At 67.6% G+C, this 18,838-nt stretch overlaps 2 protein-coding genes across 2 annotated transcripts in view; one reads left to right on the forward strand and one right to left on the reverse strand.

Moving 5' to 3' along the window:
• The window catches only part of LOC108509570 (dedicator of cytokinesis protein 2-like), a 49,763-nt gene extending 39,349 nt beyond the window's left edge, over positions 1 to 10,414 (reverse strand). Inside the window, exons 1-17 of the mRNA XM_017839070.1 lie at positions 10,157 to 10,414; positions 8,611 to 8,694; positions 8,453 to 8,493; positions 8,186 to 8,241; positions 7,988 to 8,084; positions 7,763 to 7,911; positions 7,153 to 7,288; positions 6,875 to 7,029; positions 6,488 to 6,569; positions 5,427 to 5,562; positions 4,227 to 4,302; positions 4,009 to 4,088; positions 3,660 to 3,785; positions 3,448 to 3,572; positions 2,602 to 2,700; positions 2,093 to 2,165; positions 1,675 to 1,778 (exon numbers count right to left, since the gene is read on the reverse strand). Coding sequence (XP_017694559.1) covers positions 1,675 to 1,778; positions 2,093 to 2,165; positions 2,602 to 2,700; positions 3,448 to 3,572; positions 3,660 to 3,785; positions 4,009 to 4,088; positions 4,227 to 4,302; positions 5,427 to 5,562; positions 6,488 to 6,569; positions 6,875 to 7,029; positions 7,153 to 7,288; positions 7,763 to 7,911; positions 7,988 to 8,084; positions 8,186 to 8,241; positions 8,453 to 8,493; positions 8,611 to 8,694; positions 10,157 to 10,199 — 1,662 coding nt within the window. The 5' untranslated portion in view covers positions 10,200 to 10,414. The remainder of the gene's footprint in view (positions 1 to 1,674; positions 1,779 to 2,092; positions 2,166 to 2,601; positions 2,701 to 3,447; positions 3,573 to 3,659; positions 3,786 to 4,008; positions 4,089 to 4,226; positions 4,303 to 5,426; positions 5,563 to 6,487; positions 6,570 to 6,874; positions 7,030 to 7,152; positions 7,289 to 7,762; positions 7,912 to 7,987; positions 8,085 to 8,185; positions 8,242 to 8,452; positions 8,494 to 8,610; positions 8,695 to 10,156) is intronic.
• Positions 10,415 to 12,764: 2,350 nt separating this feature from the next.
• On the forward strand, positions 12,765 to 18,180 carry DQX1 (DEAQ-box RNA dependent ATPase 1). Its single transcript, XM_017839043.1, is given in 11 exon segments — positions 12,765 to 13,046; positions 14,170 to 14,363; positions 14,627 to 15,002; positions 15,224 to 15,460; positions 15,676 to 15,775; positions 15,871 to 16,026; positions 16,197 to 16,388; positions 16,461 to 16,586; positions 17,075 to 17,336; positions 17,338 to 17,535; positions 17,611 to 18,180. Coding segments are annotated over 11 exon segments (2,304 nt in total). The 3' UTR covers positions 17,792 to 18,180.
• The last annotated feature ends 658 nt before the right edge of the window (positions 18,181 to 18,838 follow it).

Here is an 18,838-nt window from a genome sequence, read left to right on the forward strand (position 1 = left end):
CTCCCACCTGCATGAGCACGCTGGGGCCTTCACAGCCACAAACCAGCCTGTTTCTGAGTCCCCTACTCTAAGTTGAAAATGTAATTGATGTTATGTCCAGAAGGACTCACTGGGGTGACTCTGGGTGACCCTTCCCTGCTCTTTGGCCACCCTGGGACGTGGAGGATGCCCAGAGCTGGCCAGACGTGCAGTGATGAGCTGCAGCTCACACATGGCAGCAGAACATCCATCCTCCCCTGTCTGCTGCCTCGCAGGGTGAAACCCCTCCTGCTGAAGGTCAGATGAAGGTGAAAGAGCTGTTTGCTGTTGGCTTTCCCCCTCCAGCACACCCAGTGAGCAGCCAACATGCAGGAGCCCAGCGTTCCTTCCAGGGCTGAGCCCGTGCAGGGAAAACTGGCTGGAGTTCAGACCAGCCGGAGATCAAGAGGTCTGAGCAGCTAAAAGCCCAGCTAAAAGCCTGTCACTCACATTCCTCTGGCAAACAGAGATGAAAAGATGAAATAGCTTCTGACTCCCCGAATCCAGCCCCAGTGTCTTCTGGGAAGAGCTGGAGTCAGCTGGGGAGAGTATGGAGTGGGGCAGGATGTGGTGGTTCAGGGAGGGCAGCCACAGCCCTCTGAGGGGAACAGGGACCCAGGGGGGAAGTGGGGGGGGCTTGGTCTCCCAGGAGAGGGGTGTGCAGGGTTTGATCTTGCTGTCACAGCCAGCACTTGCAGGTCCTGAAGGTGCCCAGTGCTCTGCTGCAGAGAGGACAGTCCCTGGAGAGCCAGGGACCAGAGCCAGTGCTGCAGGCCACAGCAGCATTAAAGAATTTGGGTCTTTTGCCCCAAAAAAAAGCTGGGAGGAGGGACACAATAATTATTTCAAATGTGCAGGAGCCTTGGGGAGGAACAGCATGGTCTGTCCCTGTCCCCAGCTGCCACAGCAGGTGGAAGGAGATCAGCTCATCCCAAAGAGATGCAGGACCTGGGAAGGGGCATGGCTCTGCCTGGAGAAAACATGGTCACGTTGTCAAAATCAGGGAGGGCTCCAGTGCAGCAGCCCAGGGGTGGGGGGGTCAGGTTATCCCCCGGGGACATTGGAGCCCCATGGCCGGGGAGAGACCCCAAAGCAGTGCTGGCATGTGGGGTAAGAGCCCTGAGCTCCCCTGGGTAGCAGGGCCCGGCTTATGCCTCCCACTCCCCTGGACACGGCTGGCCCCGGTGCAGGGAGGGGACACCAGGCGAGGGCGGCAGCGCCTTCTGGGTCCCTTCACATCGGAGCCGACTGCGTTTTTCCCAAATGAACAGTGACTTTCCCTCCCCACGCCCTCCCTCTGCTCTCTCGGAGCAAACGAGTGCAGTGCCAGGGCTGGTGAAATCAGGTGAAGCGCAGCCACACCACGGGGACGTTTCCTCCCCATCACAAACATTTAAATCACCTTTTCCCAAACAACACTTGTCATTCCAGGGGAGCAGCACAGGGACTGGAGACACGGCGTGCAGGAAGCCCCCACCACCAAGGACAGTGAGGACAAGGAGGGAGGAAGGGAGGGGGGCACTGGAAACCCTCGGGGACTTTGGATGCGTGCCACCGTCACAGCAGCGTGGGCAGGGGCAGGGATGGGGACTCTGGCCCCAGGAGCGCTGCCGTCCTGCAGCCCCCCCGTTCCAGGGGCTCTGTGGCCCCCTGTACCTTGTACAGCACCAGGTCGTGCTCCCCGTCCCGCAGGGTGGTGCCGTCGGGGCGCATCAGCCTCACAAAGGCCATGGAGAAAATCCGCTCGCTCCGGTCCTTGGCTGGGGGGACACACAGGGGAGAGCTGAGGGGGGGCAGAGGGGACCGGGGACACATCCTGGGTAGGGAAAGGCAGTGCTGAGGGGGGTCCTGCCCTCCCGGCAGCCAGAGACACCCAGGGAGGGGGCAGGCAGGGCTGGGGCAGGCAGGGCTAAGTGATGGCTTCTGTCACCTGCGTGAATTTCGGAGGACCCACGATGTACCCCCCATGGTACGAGGCAAGGACGCCCCATGGGACCCTCCTGTCCCAGCCCACCCCCACTGCAGCCCCTCTGGGAATGTCCATGGAGGAAGGCCTAGAGCAGGGGACACTCACAGTCACTGGAGGAGCGATGGCGGAAGGTGAACCTCAGGTGGGTCCTGTGGACATCCTCGATGGGAACAGCGATCTAAGGGGGAACGTATGCCCCGCTGAGGGCAGGGGGCCACAGGCTGAGCCCACAGCCAGGCAATCCCCCTCTGTGCCCGGGCAAGGGCTGTGCTGGATCGTCCACTGCTGCAAACCAGCCCCACATCCTTCCCCATAAACCAGTGAGGCTGAGCTGGGGGCACTGGGGGCTGGGCAGGGCTGCTCGTGCCCATATTTGGGACTCCCCACTCAGCACTGCTGGTCACTCTGGGTCTCCATCCAGGAGTCGTGCCATGACACCATCAGCATCTCCATTCTCCCTGACATGGGGACCAAGGACTGCCTCCAAAAAGCCAGCCCAGACAGGGACCCCCTGCAGCAGTGGGATTCTGCGGTGCAGAAGGAGCGGGGGCCACAGCCTGGGGGGGCTGCAGGGCCATCCCACCCCGGGCCCCACCCCCTGGGGCTCCCCAGACCTTCAGAGTCTCCATCCAGCGCTGGTGCCGCTGCTGGTAGTAGACGACGGAGCGGTAGTGGCTGGTGGGGCTGTCCCCCGCGCCCGCCTGGATCACGTTCTGCCGGGAGGAGACGCCTCGGGGTCAGCCCAAACAAGCTTGCAGGGAGGAAGGATTTCCACCCCCTGCCAACCTGGACCACCCCCGAGACCCCCTGCCCACACCTCCTGGCACAGGTGCCCCTTTACCATAACCCAGCTGGCATTGGAATGTCTTTCCAGCTGTCCCTTCCCCGCCAGGTGGGAGGGGCAGCAAAAGGTATCTGGAGGGGCAGCGAAAGGTATCTGTGTCCCCATCCCCTTCCACCAGGCCTAGTGCCCCTTCCAAAGGGACTGTGACCCCCTGGGCATGTCAGGGCTTGGCCTCCATCGCCCTGTGGGGAGGGCACTATCAGGATGGAGATGGAGGTGGGTGCTGTGCCCCCAGACCAGTCCAGCCAGGCCCACAACAATTCCAGCCCGTTCCTCAGGGGCCAGGTGAGAATTCATGTGGGAACACGTGGGGAGAGGCAAGGAGGGTGGGATGACCTGGCTCTGAGCCCCCTGCCCTTCTGCCAGCCCCCAGCTCTTCCACTCCTGCCTCTGCAGTGTCATGCCTGGGCACTGGAGGTGGCCAAGGGTTCTGGCTGTCCCCAGGGGAGGATGATTTTCTCTCTATCCCTCCACAGCACTTTTATTCTATTCCCAGATCTCTGTTCTGAGCAGCTCCAGGGGTTCCTCCAGCTGGTTGTGCTACAGGAGCTGCTGGCTCTGCCCGAGGTGGGGTGACACAGGGGACAGTCCTGGGCCTGCCCCACATCTGCCATACCTGCACCACACTTCCCGCCTCGTCGCAGACACACACAGTCACCTCCACGTTCTTCTGTGTCTTCTTGTTCCCCTTGTCAAACTCACCCTGCACCAGCGTCAGGTAGATGTCGTTCCTGACGTCACCTGGGGGGACAGTCCCATCAGCCAGGTCCTGAGCCCACGCTGGGACCCCCAGGGATCCCCGGGGTGGTGCCTCGCCCCCCCACTTGCCTGGCATGATGACCTCCGGGTAGCCCAGCTTGCGAGCCACCACCGTGCTGCGATCCACCAGGTGAGGGTGGTCCTTCCGCACCTGGCTCAGGTCTCCCCACAGCATCTTCAGGGACACCCAGAGCCCTGTGGGGACCACAGCAGCTTTTCAAGGGGCCAGCCAGGAACCGCAGTGAGTCCCCAGCCCTGCAGGAAACGGCCTGAGGGCTGCCCCACGTGCAGGCAGGTGGGTCCCTGAGCACAAGCAGCAGCTGCAGGGCCAGGTGGATGGCCTGGGGAGGGGTCTCACTTCACTCCCCACCACAGTGCACAGTGGGCACAGGAGACACTGGGGACACAGGCTCTTTACCTTGTCCCTTGTGGTTGATGTCCTTCCCCTCCACTGCCTTCCGGATCATGTTGTGAAGAAAATCACTGTCAGCAGCCACCCTGGAAAAGCCATATTTACGGGAAAAACCTTTTCTCTTTGATCCTCACACCTCTTGTCCCCTTGCAGTTAGGGTCCTGTGCCAGCCAGGCCCTGGAGTGCTGCCCCCCTGCCCGCTCCCCCCCGCCCATGGGGCTCACGGGTGGACAGGGATGAAGTGCTGCTTGTCCTCGTCGCTGTCACACGTCCCCTTGGTGATGTCGGTGATGTCCATCACTGCAGTGACACAGAGATGGCACTGAGGGGTGGCTGCAGGGGCACAAGCACCCCCAGCCCCGTGCCAGGTCCCATTCCCATGCCAAACCCTTCCAGAGCCAGCACCCAGGAGAGCTTTGTCCTGTCTTGCAGCCACGGCATCACCTGTGCCCCCGACAGTGTCCCTGTTGTGCCCTACAGGGAGCTCCTCCTGCCCCACTGAGACCTCTCTGGCACCTGCCAAGCTGTGTGGGCTCTGGGTAGGGAAAAGCCCGCCTGGCTCCATGAGGGACATGTGCTGATGACATGGCTGGGACCTGTCAACCCAGGTGGGACCTGCTCCCCCAGCTGGGACCTGCCATCCTGGCACAGCTCACCCATGGGGAATGCTCTGGGGGTCTGAGCAACACCAGCATCACCTCCAGCACAGGGCAGAGTCAGAACCAGGGTCTCACACCAGAGTCCAGTGTCCCCTCTGTGGCCTCTGGGGATGGCCTGGCCACCAACCAGTCACTGCAGGTGACCTCAGAGCTCTGGGACAGATCTTGGACAAAACAAGCCATATCCAGAGCCTCTCCATTGCCCACGGATGAGGACTGGGGCAGGACAGGGCAGCAGGATGGTCCCTCTGCCTGGGGTGGTGGTACCCACTGCCATGTCCATAATTCCCCTGGAGATGTCCCTGACTGTGGTTCTGGCATGCCCTGAGCCAGGAGACATCAGTCATCTCCCAGCAATGATCCACAGGGATCGATGCCCAGAGCAGGATCATGGGGGGAGGTGGAGGCAGGGAGGCTCTGCAGGGCTGCTCTGGGCACACAGTGGGTTGGGGTCTGTGTGCAGGGACAGCGGGAGCAGCCCGGGGTTGGGGTCTGTGTGCAGGGACAGCGGGAGCAGCCCGGGGTTGGGGTCTGTGTGCAGGGACAGCGGGAGCAGCCCGGGGTTGGGGTCTGTGTGCAGGGACAGCGGGAGCAGCCCGGGGTTGGGGTCTGTGTGCAGGGACAGTGGGAGCAGCCCGGGGTTGGGGTCTGTGTGCAGGGACAGCGGGAGCAGCCCGGGTGCATCGCGGAGCCTGGTGGCCAAGGGGGGTGGCCGAGGTGGTGTCACAGGTGGCCCTGGGGGTCTCCACGGACCACCCCCCCTACCTGAGATGCCGAAGGGCCGGCGCAGGCCCGTGCTGAGCTTGCGGCTGTGGGTGTCCCGCAGGTCCATCCGTCCCACCCGGATGATCTGGCACACCAGGAACAGCCGCTCCCGCTTCAGGTCCGTGCTGCCCAGGTCCTGGGGGACAGGGGCTGTGTGACCCCGGCAGCACTGCTGGGGACGTGCCGGTACCAGCGCCAGCTGATCGTGGGGTGCCCAGGTCTGCGCAGGGTGAACCAGTGGGCACAGAACCACTGCAGGTCCCTGCTCCCAGTGCCCCGGGATGTCCCCCTGCACTGTGCCCCATGGAGCGGCTTGGCTGGCAGGCACTTGGCCCCACTGTCCTGGGGGCTTTTGTACACCCCAGGAGCCCCAAAGCCCTGATGCCAGGGCTGGTGGAGAATGATGGCCCCACAGGGCACCCTGGGCCAGGTAGCCTAGTGAGAGGGGGGCAACCTGGCATGGTGTGGGATGGTGGGGTGGCCTTGCACCCCAGCTCCGGGCACCCGGGGAGTGTCAGGTCCTGAGGGTGCTGCCCCTGTGGCAGAGCTTTCTGGTGGTGCTGGGGAAAGGGACAGGGACATGCCACAGAGCGCGGGGACAAACGGGGACACCAGCAGCGAGCAGAGCGGGAGTTGGAGGTGGGTGAGCGCCGGGGGATGGGAGCAGAGCCGAAATGCTGATGCTGCTCATTAGCACCGATTTTCCCGGCTCCTTTGCATATCGATGGCTCCGCTCCGTCCCGGGGGGTCAGCGCAGCACTGCAGCCGAAGCGCTGAGTCAGCGGGTGCCGCAGGGCGAGGGACGGGGATGGGGCACCCCGAGAACCCCAGCACCCGCACCGGGAGGGGACCCTGAGGGGACCTGAGTCCCGGTGCCAGGCCTGGGGTCTGTGCAGGGGCTGGGGTTGTTCGAGCAGGGGGAGCGGTGGGGGTTCAGCCACTCATGGGACACGGGAGGACCGTGCCTGCTGCTGGGGGCCCTGAAACGCTGCGGGTGGAGGCAGCTCTGCAGGAGGGAGAGGTGGGGAGCAGCAGTGCAGCCCCCGGGGGTCTGCACTCACCGTGAACACGACCTTGAGGTTGTTGAGCAGCTCAATATCCTGGGGGACCCCAGTGCTGGCCCAGCGGATCACGTAGTTCTCGCTGCGGGGCAGGTGAGGGGGGAGGAGCTGGCAGTGAGGTGGGCACCGGGACAGCAGAGCCCCTGCCAGCTCCCACCACACACACCCCTCATCCCACCAATGTCCCGAGTCACGGCACAGGGACTGGCCCAGCCTGTGGGGAGCTGCTGCCCACTGGTCACCTCACCACTGCCTCACGTAGAGCCAGGCTGCTCCAGTGGGCACCAGCGGGCAACGTGGCACAAAGCGGGGGACATCACAGGGAGCAGTGGGACTGGCACCTGGCACAGAGGGGGCAGGGGTCTGTCCTGCACCCCGGGACCCCACCTGATGATGCGCTGCTCGCTGGGGTCATACAGTGCCATGAAGAGCTGCGCCTCCTCCCCAATGTGGCAGACGAAGTTGCGGACGCACAGGTAGAGGCTGTGGGAGGGCGAAGCTGCCTCATGGGTGCTGTGGCCTGGTGCTCTTGGTTGCGGGCTCTGGGGAGCACGAGGCAGCTCAGACCCATGGCTTGGACCCATGGCTGAGCCCCTGGCACAGCCCCTGGCACGGGGGACATCAGGGTCTGGGCACGGCAGGTGTGGGGCCAGTGCCAGCCTCACCGTCTCCTCCTGGATGCGCTGGGTGAGGGTCTGTGCTGCTCTCCTGTGAGCCTGGAAGAGGCTGATAACGCTGGTCCTGTCGGGGTCCAGGATGTTCTCATCCTCGTCCCGCACCACCAGGTCCAGCGCAAGGATCCTGCCGAGGCCAGGATGGGGTGAGGCAGGACCCTGGGGGGACACGGGTCCCTGTGTCCCACCAGGACCCACCTGCCCTCACACAGGGTCTGAGGGGGCAGGACAGACCCAAATGAGCAAGGGGACAGGAGCCAGGCAGCACCAGGGACACTCCTGCCCCAGCCACGGCTCATCAGCCATAGCCCTCGGCCAGGTGGCTTGTGCACCTGCAGGCACACTCACTGTCCCCAGCCACCATGGGACAGCCAGCAAGGATGATGGGGACACAGGGACAGCCAGCTGGGATTATGGGGACACAGGGACAGCCAGTCAGCAGGACAGCAGGGACACAGGGTGCTGCAGGGACACACAGCCAGGATGATGGGGACAGAGGAACAGCCAGCCAGGCTGACAGGGACACCGAGGGAGCACCCGGGCACCGTGCAGCCTGTGCCCAGGGCACATTCGGGGTCCCTGTGCCCTGTCCCATGCTCACTTGTTGCCATAGTCTATCCTGCCGGTCACCTCCTTCCTGAGCCGCAGAAGCTGGTCCTTGGGCAGTGTCCCTGAGAGCAGCTGTGAGCGCTGCTCCATCAGCTCCTGCATCATCCGCTTCACCTGCCCATACCGCTCCATCTGCCCGGCCTGCAGTAGGACTGCAGGGTCACCACACACCCCACTGCCCCACGGCCCGCCCGGTCCCCTGGCCCCCAGCCCGCACCACATAGAGCTGCTTCCAGATGGTGGCCCACTCCCGCAGCGTGGTGGTGATCTCCTGCACCATCGGCATCTCGGCGGGCACCACGCTCTCCTCCACCCTAAGGAAGGCACAGGGACCCCTGGAGCCCCCTGGCATTGTGGGGACCCCATGCCAGGCAGGGGATGGAGCCCACCACCCCTGCCCGTGCCCCATACCTACCCCCGGTGCTCCACCACGGCGCCCTTCAGCCGGATCAGTGATGCCGGGAAGATGCCCTGGGAAGTCAGAGCTGTTGGCACCCTCGAGCTGGGAGACATCCCTCTGGGAAGGCACGGCTGGGGGCTCCAGCCAGCTGTGCCCACTGCGGCCTCTCAACCCCCCAGCACAGGCAGGGCGAGATGCCGGTCACGTCCCCCTGTTCCCCCAGACCCCTGGTACAGACAGGACGAGCCACAGCCACGCTCCCCCTGCCCCCCGCTCACCTACCTGGGCAGCCCTGTTTCGGAGCGAGTACCCGCGGTACCAACCTGCGAGGGGAGGGAGGGGGACCCTGTCGGCCGGGCTGGGAGTCCCGGCTCCCACCAGGGGGCCAAGGGAGGGTGCAGAAACCCCCACGCTGGGGTACCTCCGGGGGTCCCTCTTACCCTCGGAGGCCTGCAGGATGTGCACTGTCTCCCCGATCTGCAGCGGGAGGTGATGCTCCTTGGTGCCCGGGAAGTTCCACACGGCTGCAGGGAGAGGGGCCGAGGGCTGGGAGTTGGGGTCCCTCCCTGGCACCAGCACAGCCCCTCAGGCCCTGTGCACCTGCACCCCCCAGCCAGCCCCCCAGGGGGGGCAGAGCACCCCAACAGGCACTGCTCAGCCCCAACAGATGGGGCAGAACACCAGCCCCACAAACAGCCTGAGACCCCCGAGCACCCCAGCCCCGCACCCCAGGAGAGCTGTGGCACAGCCCACACAGGGCCAGGCACAACATGAGCCTCCAGCCCCCTCCTCCAGCACTCAGGGGTCCCCCACGGGACCCCCCTGCCTGCCACCCACACCCTGTGTGCCGATGGTCCTGCTCCTGGCACAAGCAGTGCGGGGAGGCAAGTGCCAGCTGAGCCCCTGCCCAGGGCTGGTGGCCCAGGGCCAGGTCAGTGTGGGCACAGCGGAGCTGGTGGCCAGGGAGGAAGGCGGTGGGGACAGGAGTGCACTGGTGGCCAACCGCTTCCTGCCCCAGACGGGCTGCGGTTGTCCCTGTCGTTATTTCTGGCCCCGGGGACAGGGACAGCTCTGGTGCAGGCAGCCCTGGCTTGGCTCCCAGACTGGAGGAGAGTCCCTTGCACTCGGGCATTGCACGCGACCCCTCCCTCCACCTTGCCCTCCCCACGAGGACCCTGATCCAGCTGGGACCAACAGCAGCTCAGCCCTTGCTCAGGTGCTGCCCAGGGCCCTGCAGGGCTCAACGCTCGCTCTGGTGCCACTGGCACTGCAAGGGGAGGGTGCAGGAAACAGCCCCCAACAGAAACGGGAAGAGGCACAGAGCTGCCAGGGCCAGCAGAAGCTGAGGGTGCTGCAGGGAACGGGGGTGCCTGGGGCTGGTGCAGGGCACAGGGAGCCCAAGCTGGAGGTGCTGCAGGGAACAGGAAAGCCCAGGGCTTTGCCATCACGGACACTGAAGTGGGAACAAAGCCCCAGCTGGGACCTGGGGCAAATTATTGGAGTGTGTCAGGGCTCCTCCAGAGCCTCAGGAGCCAGGCTGAGCCTAGACCCACAGCCTGGCGGGGAGGGCTGGACCCTGTGCCAAGCCCCCACCCCAGTGCTGTGCCCCAGTGCTTCCCATCCCCACCAACACCAGCCTTGCAGTCTCTGGACATGTGGGTCCTGCTGACACACCTGCCCTGCTCAGCCCCGTCCCCTGGGCCACCCATCACCAGCCCTGCAGCCCCTGCCAACCCCCCGCTCACTCCTGCACCCACCGGCCCACCCAGCGCCAGCACCCTTGGGACCCGGCCCCCTCCCCACATCACCTCACACTGGCACTGGGCCAGCACTGCCAGTGCCACTGCCCAGCCACCATCACCTGCCACCACAGCCGGAGGGGGCACTGTCAGTGTCACCCCACCCTGAGCACCCTGTTCAGCCTGCCCTGCACCCCTCTGATGAGCAGGGACCCCCATAGGGCCAGCGCCTGCAGCCCCCACTCACCCACGCCATACTTCTCCTCCTTGGTGGGCAGCCAAGGTGCCATGGCCACCGTGCCGGGGGACCGGGGCTGTGCCGGGGGACCGGGGCTGTGCCGGGGGACTGGCGTGCTGCAGGGCCACTGCTGGTTCCTCCTGCTGCACTCCCTGTGTCACGTGTACCCCCAGCTTGTGAAAGCTCCGCTTCCTCACTGCGCAGCCGGGTGTGGGGGGTCCCACCCCACCGCCCCGCGCTCCATGTGCCACCCCCCCAGGGGCTTGGGCTGGGGGGTCACTGCGGCTGCTGGTGCGGGTGACGCGGTAGCACTGTGACCCCCTCGGCTGAGCACCACCACTGGAGCCCCCAGCCAGCAGGACACGGGGCTGGAGTGGGGGCTCGGAGCGAGCACAGCTCTGGCCTCACCACGGCATGAGGAGCCACGTGCCTCTGCCAGCCGTGATGCTCCAAACCGGCACTGCCAGGACAAAGCCTCTGCCACCGTGGCTGGGTTTGGCTTGTCCCCATCCCTCGGTGCCCCAGGTCCAGCGGTGCCAGTGCCGGTGCGGTGCATGGCACAGCCCTGGCTCCAGCCCTCCCTCCACCGCCGCGGCTCCAGGACGGCGTGCGGAGCAACGGCTCAGCAGCCACTTCCTCCCTCCCGCGGCCGCAGCCGGCTGTTTGGCACCGGTGGCTCCGCGGGGATGGGGGCTCGGCCAGGCCCTACCCCCAGCACGGCAGCACTGCCCTGGGACCCCCTGCCCCCCCCGAATCCTGCCGCCACTGCACTGCAGCTCCCACAGATGGAATCGCGTCTCCATCGGCCCGGTGGAACCAGCATCAGGCTCCTTCCCTGTGCCCCCCACTCCCTTTGCAGGTCCCCAGTTCCCCCATCAACCTGAGCCTGCTCTGGGGGTCCCCCTGGCTGCAGTTTCCCCCACCCCACGGGTCACCCCCAGCCTCAGGACAGACCCCCCGGCCCAAAGCCGGCTCTGGGCCGCCTGCACTGACCATCAGCCCAAGGAAGAGCTGGGAGCACGAGTGGGTTTGGGAGCCGCTGGAGCCGGGTGTGAAAGGATCCGGTGCTCCGGTGTCGCTGCCCGGGCCGAGGTGCGAGGGCGGGACCTGCGGGAGCTACCGGGGCAGCCGCCATCCCTCACGGGAAAGCTCGGCATGTGCAGCCAGACCCCCACCATCGCACCGACCTGCCGGCGCCGGGAACAAACGGACAGAACCACGGCACTGGCACGGCACGGCACAGACACCGGCACGGGCACGCTGAGGTGCCGGGGCTCTCGGAGTGCGGGAAACCCAGGCGGCTCTGGACCTTCAGTTCCCGCAGCCTCCGGGGTTCCCGGTTCCCGCAGTGCCGAGGCCAGCAGGGACCGCTCGGCCCCGCCCGGCAGTGCCCGGTGCCCGGCTGTGCCCGGTGCCCGGCTGTGCCCGGTGCCCGGCAGTGCCCGGTGCCCGGCTCTGCCCCGCGGGAGCTCAGGCCGGCCCGGGCCGTCCGGCGCCGTTCGCCGGTCGGGGAGCTCCACCTGCCGGTCCCGCCGGTAGCCGCCGCGGCTGGGGCGCCGGTACAGGACGCCCCGCTCCGACACCAGGATGAGCGGCACCGTTACGGGATGCTCCGGTACAGGCCGGCCGGCTCCGGTACACCGGACGGCAGTACAGGATGCCCCAACGGGGGATACCCTGCACTGTTACGGGATGCCCCGGTACAGCACACCCGGCAGCGGTGCCCCGATAGGGGATGCCCCGCACCAGCACCGGGATGTCCGGTACTGGGACGTTCGGTCCCGGTAGGAGCCGCGGACGGGCTGTGGCTGCAGCCGCGCTCGGCTCGGGACCGCGCATCGGGGCTTGCGGCGGAGGGCCTCGGGCAGGGCGGGACCGCGGCTGGAGCCGGGAGAGGTGCCGGGGGTCCCGGGAGCTCGGCGTCCCGGGGGATCGGGACCTCGGGGGGTCCTGGCGGGTCCCGCCCGCTCCGGTCCCGCCGCCACATCCGGGCTCCGCCCGGCGCGGGCGCTGATTGGGTGGCAGGGCGGTCACGTGGCCGTGCCCCCGGGCGGGGGCGGTGGCGCGCGCAGGTGAGCGGGGCCGGAACCGGAACCGGGAGCTCGGCCCGGGGGGCGCGGGGGACCCGCCCCCGGCCCGCCCGCTCCGCGCCGGTGCCGGTGCTCAGGTGCCCGCTCCGACCCGACCCGGTGCCAGTGCTCAGGTGCCCGGTCCGGTCCGCTCCGTACAGGTGCTCCGCCGGCCCGGTCCGCCCGTGGCATTCGGGACCGGCATCCCTAAGGTGTCCGCCCCGTCCCGCACCCCCTGCGCCCCGTCCTAATCCCCACGCATAGCCCGGTCCGGTCCCCGCACCCCGTTCGGTCCTGCCGGGCTCTCCCGGTGCCCCGTCCCGGTGCCCCCGTTCCTGCCCGCGCCCCGCGTCCCGGCCGTGTCACCCCCCGCCGCCGTCGCTGCCCCTCTGCCCGCGCCCCCGTGCCCGCTGCCCGCGGCTCCCCCACCCCGCGGGACGGGACGTGGCACTGGGCTGTCCCGACTCCTTCCCGGGACGCAGGTGAGGGTGGGTCAGCGCCGGTGCCGCTCCACCCCCGCCCGCCCCCGCAGCTCCGGTGTCCCCGCCATGGCCGGCTGCGGGGCCCCGGGCCCCCTGCCCGGGCCGAGCGGCCCCGGCTCCGCGCTGGGGGAGGAGGAGGAGGATGAAGAGCCGTCCCTGGGCTGCGACGGGGACTTGGAGGTGAATCCCTACGACGGGCTGCCCTTCTCCTCCCGCTACTATGAGCTGCTGCGGCAGCGCCGGGAGCTGCCGGTCTGGACCACCAAGTACAGCTTCATGGAGCACCTGGAGGGGAACAGCGGCATCGTCCTGGTGTCCGGCCCGCCCGGCACCGGCAAGAGCACCCAGGTGAGGGGAAGGGCTGTCCCGGGGCACAGGGGTGTCCGGCCTCGCCGGGCACTGTGCGTGGGTCCTGCTGGAGCCCACGGAAGGACCTGAGCCATTGGGACCCACGGAGGGGGTGTCGGACCCCTGGGGCTGCTGCGCTGAGCCCGGCGGGCTGGGTGGGGACTGGGATGTGCCGGGGCTGGCGCTGGGCCCCGGGCAAAGCCTTGGCACGAGCTGAGAAGCGCTGCCACGAGAGCAGCTGGCCCTGGAGATGGCACGGGGAGGGGGGAACGGCCCTTCCCCAGAGCTGGGCCCAGCGCAGGGCCAGTGGCAGGACTGAGGTGCCGTTTACCTCCTCCCTGCCCCAGAGAGCTGGTCCCACCCGGCAGCCACTGGCGGCACCCAGGGACAGCGCCAGGGACTTTGACCAGGGAGGGATCGCTGGAGCTGCCGTGAGGCTGCACTGGACTGGGTCAGCACTATTGGCCCTGGGCTGTTGGGGTGTGGGCCCTGGGCTCGGGCCACTTGCCCAGATCACCTCCCTGGGTGTGACCTGCTGAGTTCCTGGGCTCAGCCAGCCCTGCTGGATTTGTGGAATAAATCCCCTGTGTGGGCCCCAGACATGGTGTTTTTGGGTGCAGCACCCTGCCTGCAGTCCCTGCAGGGCGCTGGGACACTGGGGGCACACGGGCACTGCTCGTGGGGGGCACACAGGACAGGGTGAAGCAGGACTCTGGTCTCCAGCGCCCAAGGGACATACGTGTGGCCCTGGCATTGTCCCACACTGCCCAGCTGGGCGCTTGGCCAGCAACTACTCTCTGGTGCTCCCTTCCCTGTCACTCTCTGAGGGTTTTCCTGGGCTGTTGTCCCATATCCCTAATGTGAGAACAGGGCTGCAGTGTCCCATACCAGGGCAGGGAGGTGTGGGTGTGGGGTGGTGGGGCTCCTGTCACAGGTTGTTGATCTGAGAGGTGACAGGAGCAGGGAGGGAAGGTCCTGCCTGGGCTGTGAGTGCCTCTGGATAGCCTCTGGCCCCAAAGGTCCTGCAGCTGGATCCCTGGAGAGAATCCCTGTGCCCTTTGGAGGGGCACAACAGGGAGGGGCTGGTCCTGAGACAGTGCTGACCCCCACCCTGTCCCCACAGATCCCGCAGTGGTGCGCCGAGTACGCTCTGTCCCTGCAGTTTGCCCATGGGCTGGTGGCCTGCACCCAGCCCCACAGCCTGGCCGCCCTCAGCCTCTCCCTGCGCGTAGCCGACGAGATGGACCTGAACCTGGGCCACGAGGTGGGCTACTGCGTGCCCCACGAGGACTGCTGCACTGCCGAGACCATCCTCAGGTACGGGAGGGATGGGGCCCAGCGGGCCTGTGCTGGGAGTGCAGCGCTCTAATCCCACTGAGCTCCCCGTAATCCCTTAATCCAGCCGGGCCTCGCCGGGGAGTGGTGCCGGTGGGGGCTGCCTGCTGCCTGCCTGCTGCCTGCCTGCTGCCTGCCTGCTGCCTGCCTGCTGCGTGCCTGCTGCCGCAGGCGCTGCTGCGGGGAGGGGCTGAGGGGTTCCCCCCCGGCCGGGGGTCCACGCTGACAGGGTGGGGCTGTGGCAGGTTCTGCTCGGATGAGATGCTGCTGCGGGAGATGACGTCGGACCCGCTGCTGCGGCAGTACGGGGTGGTGGTGCTGGACGAGGCGCAGGAGCGCACGGTGCCCACGGACGCGCTGCTGGGGCTGCTCAAGGACGTGCTGCGCCAGCGCCCGGCGCTGCGGCTCGTGGTGGTCACTGCCCCTGCCCTGGAGCCGCGGCTGCGCGCCTTCTGCGGGGACCCCCCCGTGGTGCGGGTCCCGGGGCACAGCCCCCCGCCACAGCTGCTCTACCGGGAGCCGCCGGCCCACGGGCGCGTGGCCGCTGCCTGCCAGGCTGTGCTGGACATCCACGGGCGCCAGGAGCCCGGCCACGTCCTGATCTTCCTGGCCAGCGAGCAGGTGAGCTGTGGGGGGAGCAGGGCAGGGGAGGCTTGGGGGGTCCCTCTCAGTGGGGAGCCCTGAGGATGCTAAGGGATGCTGGAGACCAAACTAGGGGAGCTGGGGCTCCTCTGCAAAGGGGCTGTGGGTGCTGGGGGGCAGAGCAGCACCCGGAAACGGGTGCAGGGCACAGAGCAGCACCCTGACCTCAGGGTGAGGTGTGCCCCCCTGTCCTTCCCCAGGAGATCTCCGAGTGCTGTGCTGCCATCCAGACGGAGGCCGTGGCGCTGAGCCCGGCGCTGGGCCCACTGCTGGTGCTGCCGCTGCACCCTGGGGTGGGCCGGGCCGCACAGCGACTGTATGAGGCGCCCGAGGAGAGCCGGGAGCGGCGCGTCATCGTCACCCACTGGCTCGGGGACTCGTCCTTCTCGCTGGGCACCGTGCGCTTCGTCATCGACTCGGGGCTGGAGCTGCGCAGCGTGAGTGGGATGGGGGACGTGAGGGGGAGTCCCAGTGAGAGGGTTGGCTCTGCTCCAGGCACAGTGGGGGGTGGGCTGCGGGGTCCGCTCAGCCATCGTGATGCTTCAGGCTGGGGTGAGGGAGGTGGCAGCGGTGGCCCTGCACTGGCAGGCAGGGGGGCCTTGGGGGACGGTGGGGGCTCCCCTGCGGTGTCCCCCTCACAGCCTCACCGCAGGTGTACAACCCTCGCATCCGCGCCGAGTCCCAGGTGCTGCGGCCCATCAGCCGGAGCCAGGCAGAGTCGCGCATGCAGCGGGCAGCTGGCAGCCCCCCGGGTGAGACCCCTGCCCCGATGTGCCCCCTGGGGCTGCTGTCCCACCCCCTGCGACCCCTCGCAGCCATGTCCCACCTCACGGCCCCTCTCCTGCAGGCACCTGCCTGCGCCTGTACTCGGAGGCCTTCGAGCAGCGCCTGCCCCCCAGCCCCGCGCCCCACGTCAGCGAGACCAGCCTGAGCCGCCTCGTGCTGCTGCTGAAGCGCCTGGACATCGCTGACATGGGCCAGTGTGACTTTCTTGACCGCCCAGGTAGAGCCTGTGGGGTGAGGTAGGGACTAGGCATGCTGTGGGGGGCTGTGCCAGAGAGCTACAGGCTGGCCATGGCCATGACTGTGGCCTGGATTGTCTCTGGAGAGGGGCTGGGGGGCCTGGCAGCTGTAGGAGGAGGGTGGGCAGAGCTGCCTGACATCCCACTCCAGCCCCCGAGTCACTGATGCAAGCGCTGGAGGACCTGGACTACCTGGCGGCTCTGGACGACGATGGGAACCTGTCGGAGGTGGGGATCATCATGTCGGAGTTTCCGCTGGACCCACAACTGGCCAAGGCCCTCATCGCCTCCTGCGAGTTCGACTGCGTGGAGGAGATGGTCAGCCTGGCTGCCATGCTCACAGGTACCGTGCGGGGGCAGCCAGCACTGCCCGGGGGTGCTGGGGGCACACCGTGACCCCCCTGCCCGCCCCCAGCGTCCCCCTGCTTCGTGCCCCCATCCACACACCTGGAGGAGGCCGTGGCTCTGCGCCGGCGGGCACTGCTGCACCCCAACGGGGACCACTTCACCCTCATCAACATCTTCAATGCCTTCCAGCAGCGTGAGCATGGGCAGGGCTGCGGGCGGGGGGCTGCACCCCTGTGGGCATCCCACGGACCCCTCAGTGTCCCCTGCACCCCTGTGGCTGTCCCACAGCTGCCCTGCGTGGCCCCTGTACCCCAGCAGGCACCCCACAGCCCCCTCACCTGTCCCCAGCCCGGCCACACGAGGGTCTGGGGGGGTCCCAGCCCCAGCCTGGTCCCTGTCCCTGGTGCAGGGAGGGGATGCAGCTGGTGGGAGCTGTGCCAGCTTCTGTAACCCCTGAACCCCCAGCCCTCTGAGGTCTCTGCTCCCCCGTCCCCCTCCCTGTGTCACTGGCACCACTGTCCTGTCCCCGTGTCACTGACTTTGCCGTCTAATTCTTGTCGCTGTATCACTGACCCTGCTGTCCCATCCCTCTTCCCGTGTCGCCGACCCCACTGTCCCATCCCTGTCCCCACCCCACTGACCCATCCCTGTCCCCACCCCACTGACCCTGCTGTCCTGCAGACGCCGGGGACGAGGGCTGGTGCCGGAAGCACGGGGTGGGCGCGGAGGGGCTGCGCCTGGCGGGCACCGTGCGCGCCGAGCTGCTGGAGGTGATGCGGCGCATCGAGCTGCCCGTCTCACCGCCCGCCTTCGGCTCCGACGCCAACGCCCTCAACATCCAGCGGGCCCTCATCTCCGGGTACTTCCTAAAGGTGGGCCCAGGGACTGTGGGGGCTGCGGTGGGCCGTGGGGGGTGTGCCATCACCCCGCTCCCTCCTGCTCTGCTCCCAGGTCGCCCGTGACATCGATGGCTCTGGCAACTACGTGATGCTGACACACAAACACGTGGCACACCTGGCCCCCGCCTGCGGGTACCTGCTGCGGCCGCCCCCCCGCCGCCTGCCCCCCTGGGTGCTCTACCACGAGTTCACCATCTCCCAGGACAACTGCCTGCGCGTGGTCTCGGAGATCCAGCCCCAAATGTGAGGGCTTGGGGACGGGCAGGGACAGGGCCCTCTGGGGGGTCCCCGCTGCTGACTGACCCCCTGTCCCCATAGGTTGGTGGAGCTGGCTCCCCAGTACTACCTGAGCAACCTGCCACCCAGCGAGGGCCGGGACCTGCTGATGGAGCTGCGGGAGAAGGTGGTGGCGACAGAGGATGCGCCAGCGGGGCCGGAGCCGCTGGCAGAGGCGGCCGGACGGGAGGCTGTGGAGGGGGACGTCTGTGTCCTGCAGTGAGCCGGAGCACCAGAGCCCCAGCAGGGGCTGTCTGGGCTTGGCTGTGACACTGGAGATGGGGGAGCCCTGGAGGGTCCCTGGGGGGCCGTGCGGCTGCAGGGGCTGTCCCTGGCCCCAGGGAGGTGCGGGCACGACCGGGCACGGCCTCAGCGCTGCACCGCGGGCAGTCGTGGGCCAGCGGCCGTGGGGCCACCGTGGCACCTCAGAGCACGGACTGGGGAGTGCTGGCCCCGGCCGGGGGAGTTGTGTGGGCCCTCCCCACCGGGCTCCTTCCCCCTGTCTTTTCCCAGGGTTCTGCTGGGGTGGAGGCACCGCTTGTCCTGCTGCCCCCACGCCTAGGGCCGAGGGCCCACACACGGGTCCCTCCTGTATAAAGTTTTGTGACCTTTGCTCCTGGCCTCGTGTCCGTGACTGCAGCCGAGCGGTCCAGCTGGGGTGGGGTCTGTCCTGCTGTGGGATATCATGGAGAGGTCTGACTGGGACAGGCTCTGTCTCTGCTGCTCTCTGGGGAGTTTCTGTCTGTGAGGCCTCGCTCCCCTCCCACCTCTGTTTTGAGTGTCATGCTGGGTCCCCAGCCATGCTGAGGTCTGAGGGCAGCCCTGGCCTTTTCACCGGGGCTTCCCTTCCCTGGCTGTGGTTTTTCTGCAGAAGCCAAGGGGAAGCTGTGGCCAGCAGGGGGGGGTGAGCAACCCCCTAAACGTGCTGCCAGTGCCTCCTCCTCCAGCATGGGACAGGGCATGGGTGCACCCCCAGGCGAGGTGCCCGCCCTCCTCCCTCCCCTCTTGTGGTCCCCCCTTCCAGCCTCAGGATCCCCTACAGCCCTGGCACTACAGCCAAGGGCTGACCCTCTGCCTGGGGGGTCAGGGGTCCTGGCTCCCCCTTCCCTCCCCTCAGCCCATGCACAGGGGCTTGACTCTGCTCAGGAAGGGGCCTGGAGGCTCCACTGCCTTGTGCTGGCCACAGAGACTCGAAAGGTGAGGGCTGGGCTCCCCCCAAGGCTCCCGCAGCCCCCACTTCCCCTTTGCTTTCTAGGAGCCCCAGAAAGTA

Source organism: Lepidothrix coronata, unplaced genomic scaffold, assembly GCF_001604755.1.
Source record: "Lepidothrix coronata isolate B3197 unplaced genomic scaffold, Lepidothrix_coronata-1.0 Scaffold372, whole genome shotgun sequence".
Taxonomy (NCBI): domain Eukaryota; kingdom Metazoa; phylum Chordata; class Aves; order Passeriformes; family Pipridae; genus Lepidothrix; species Lepidothrix coronata.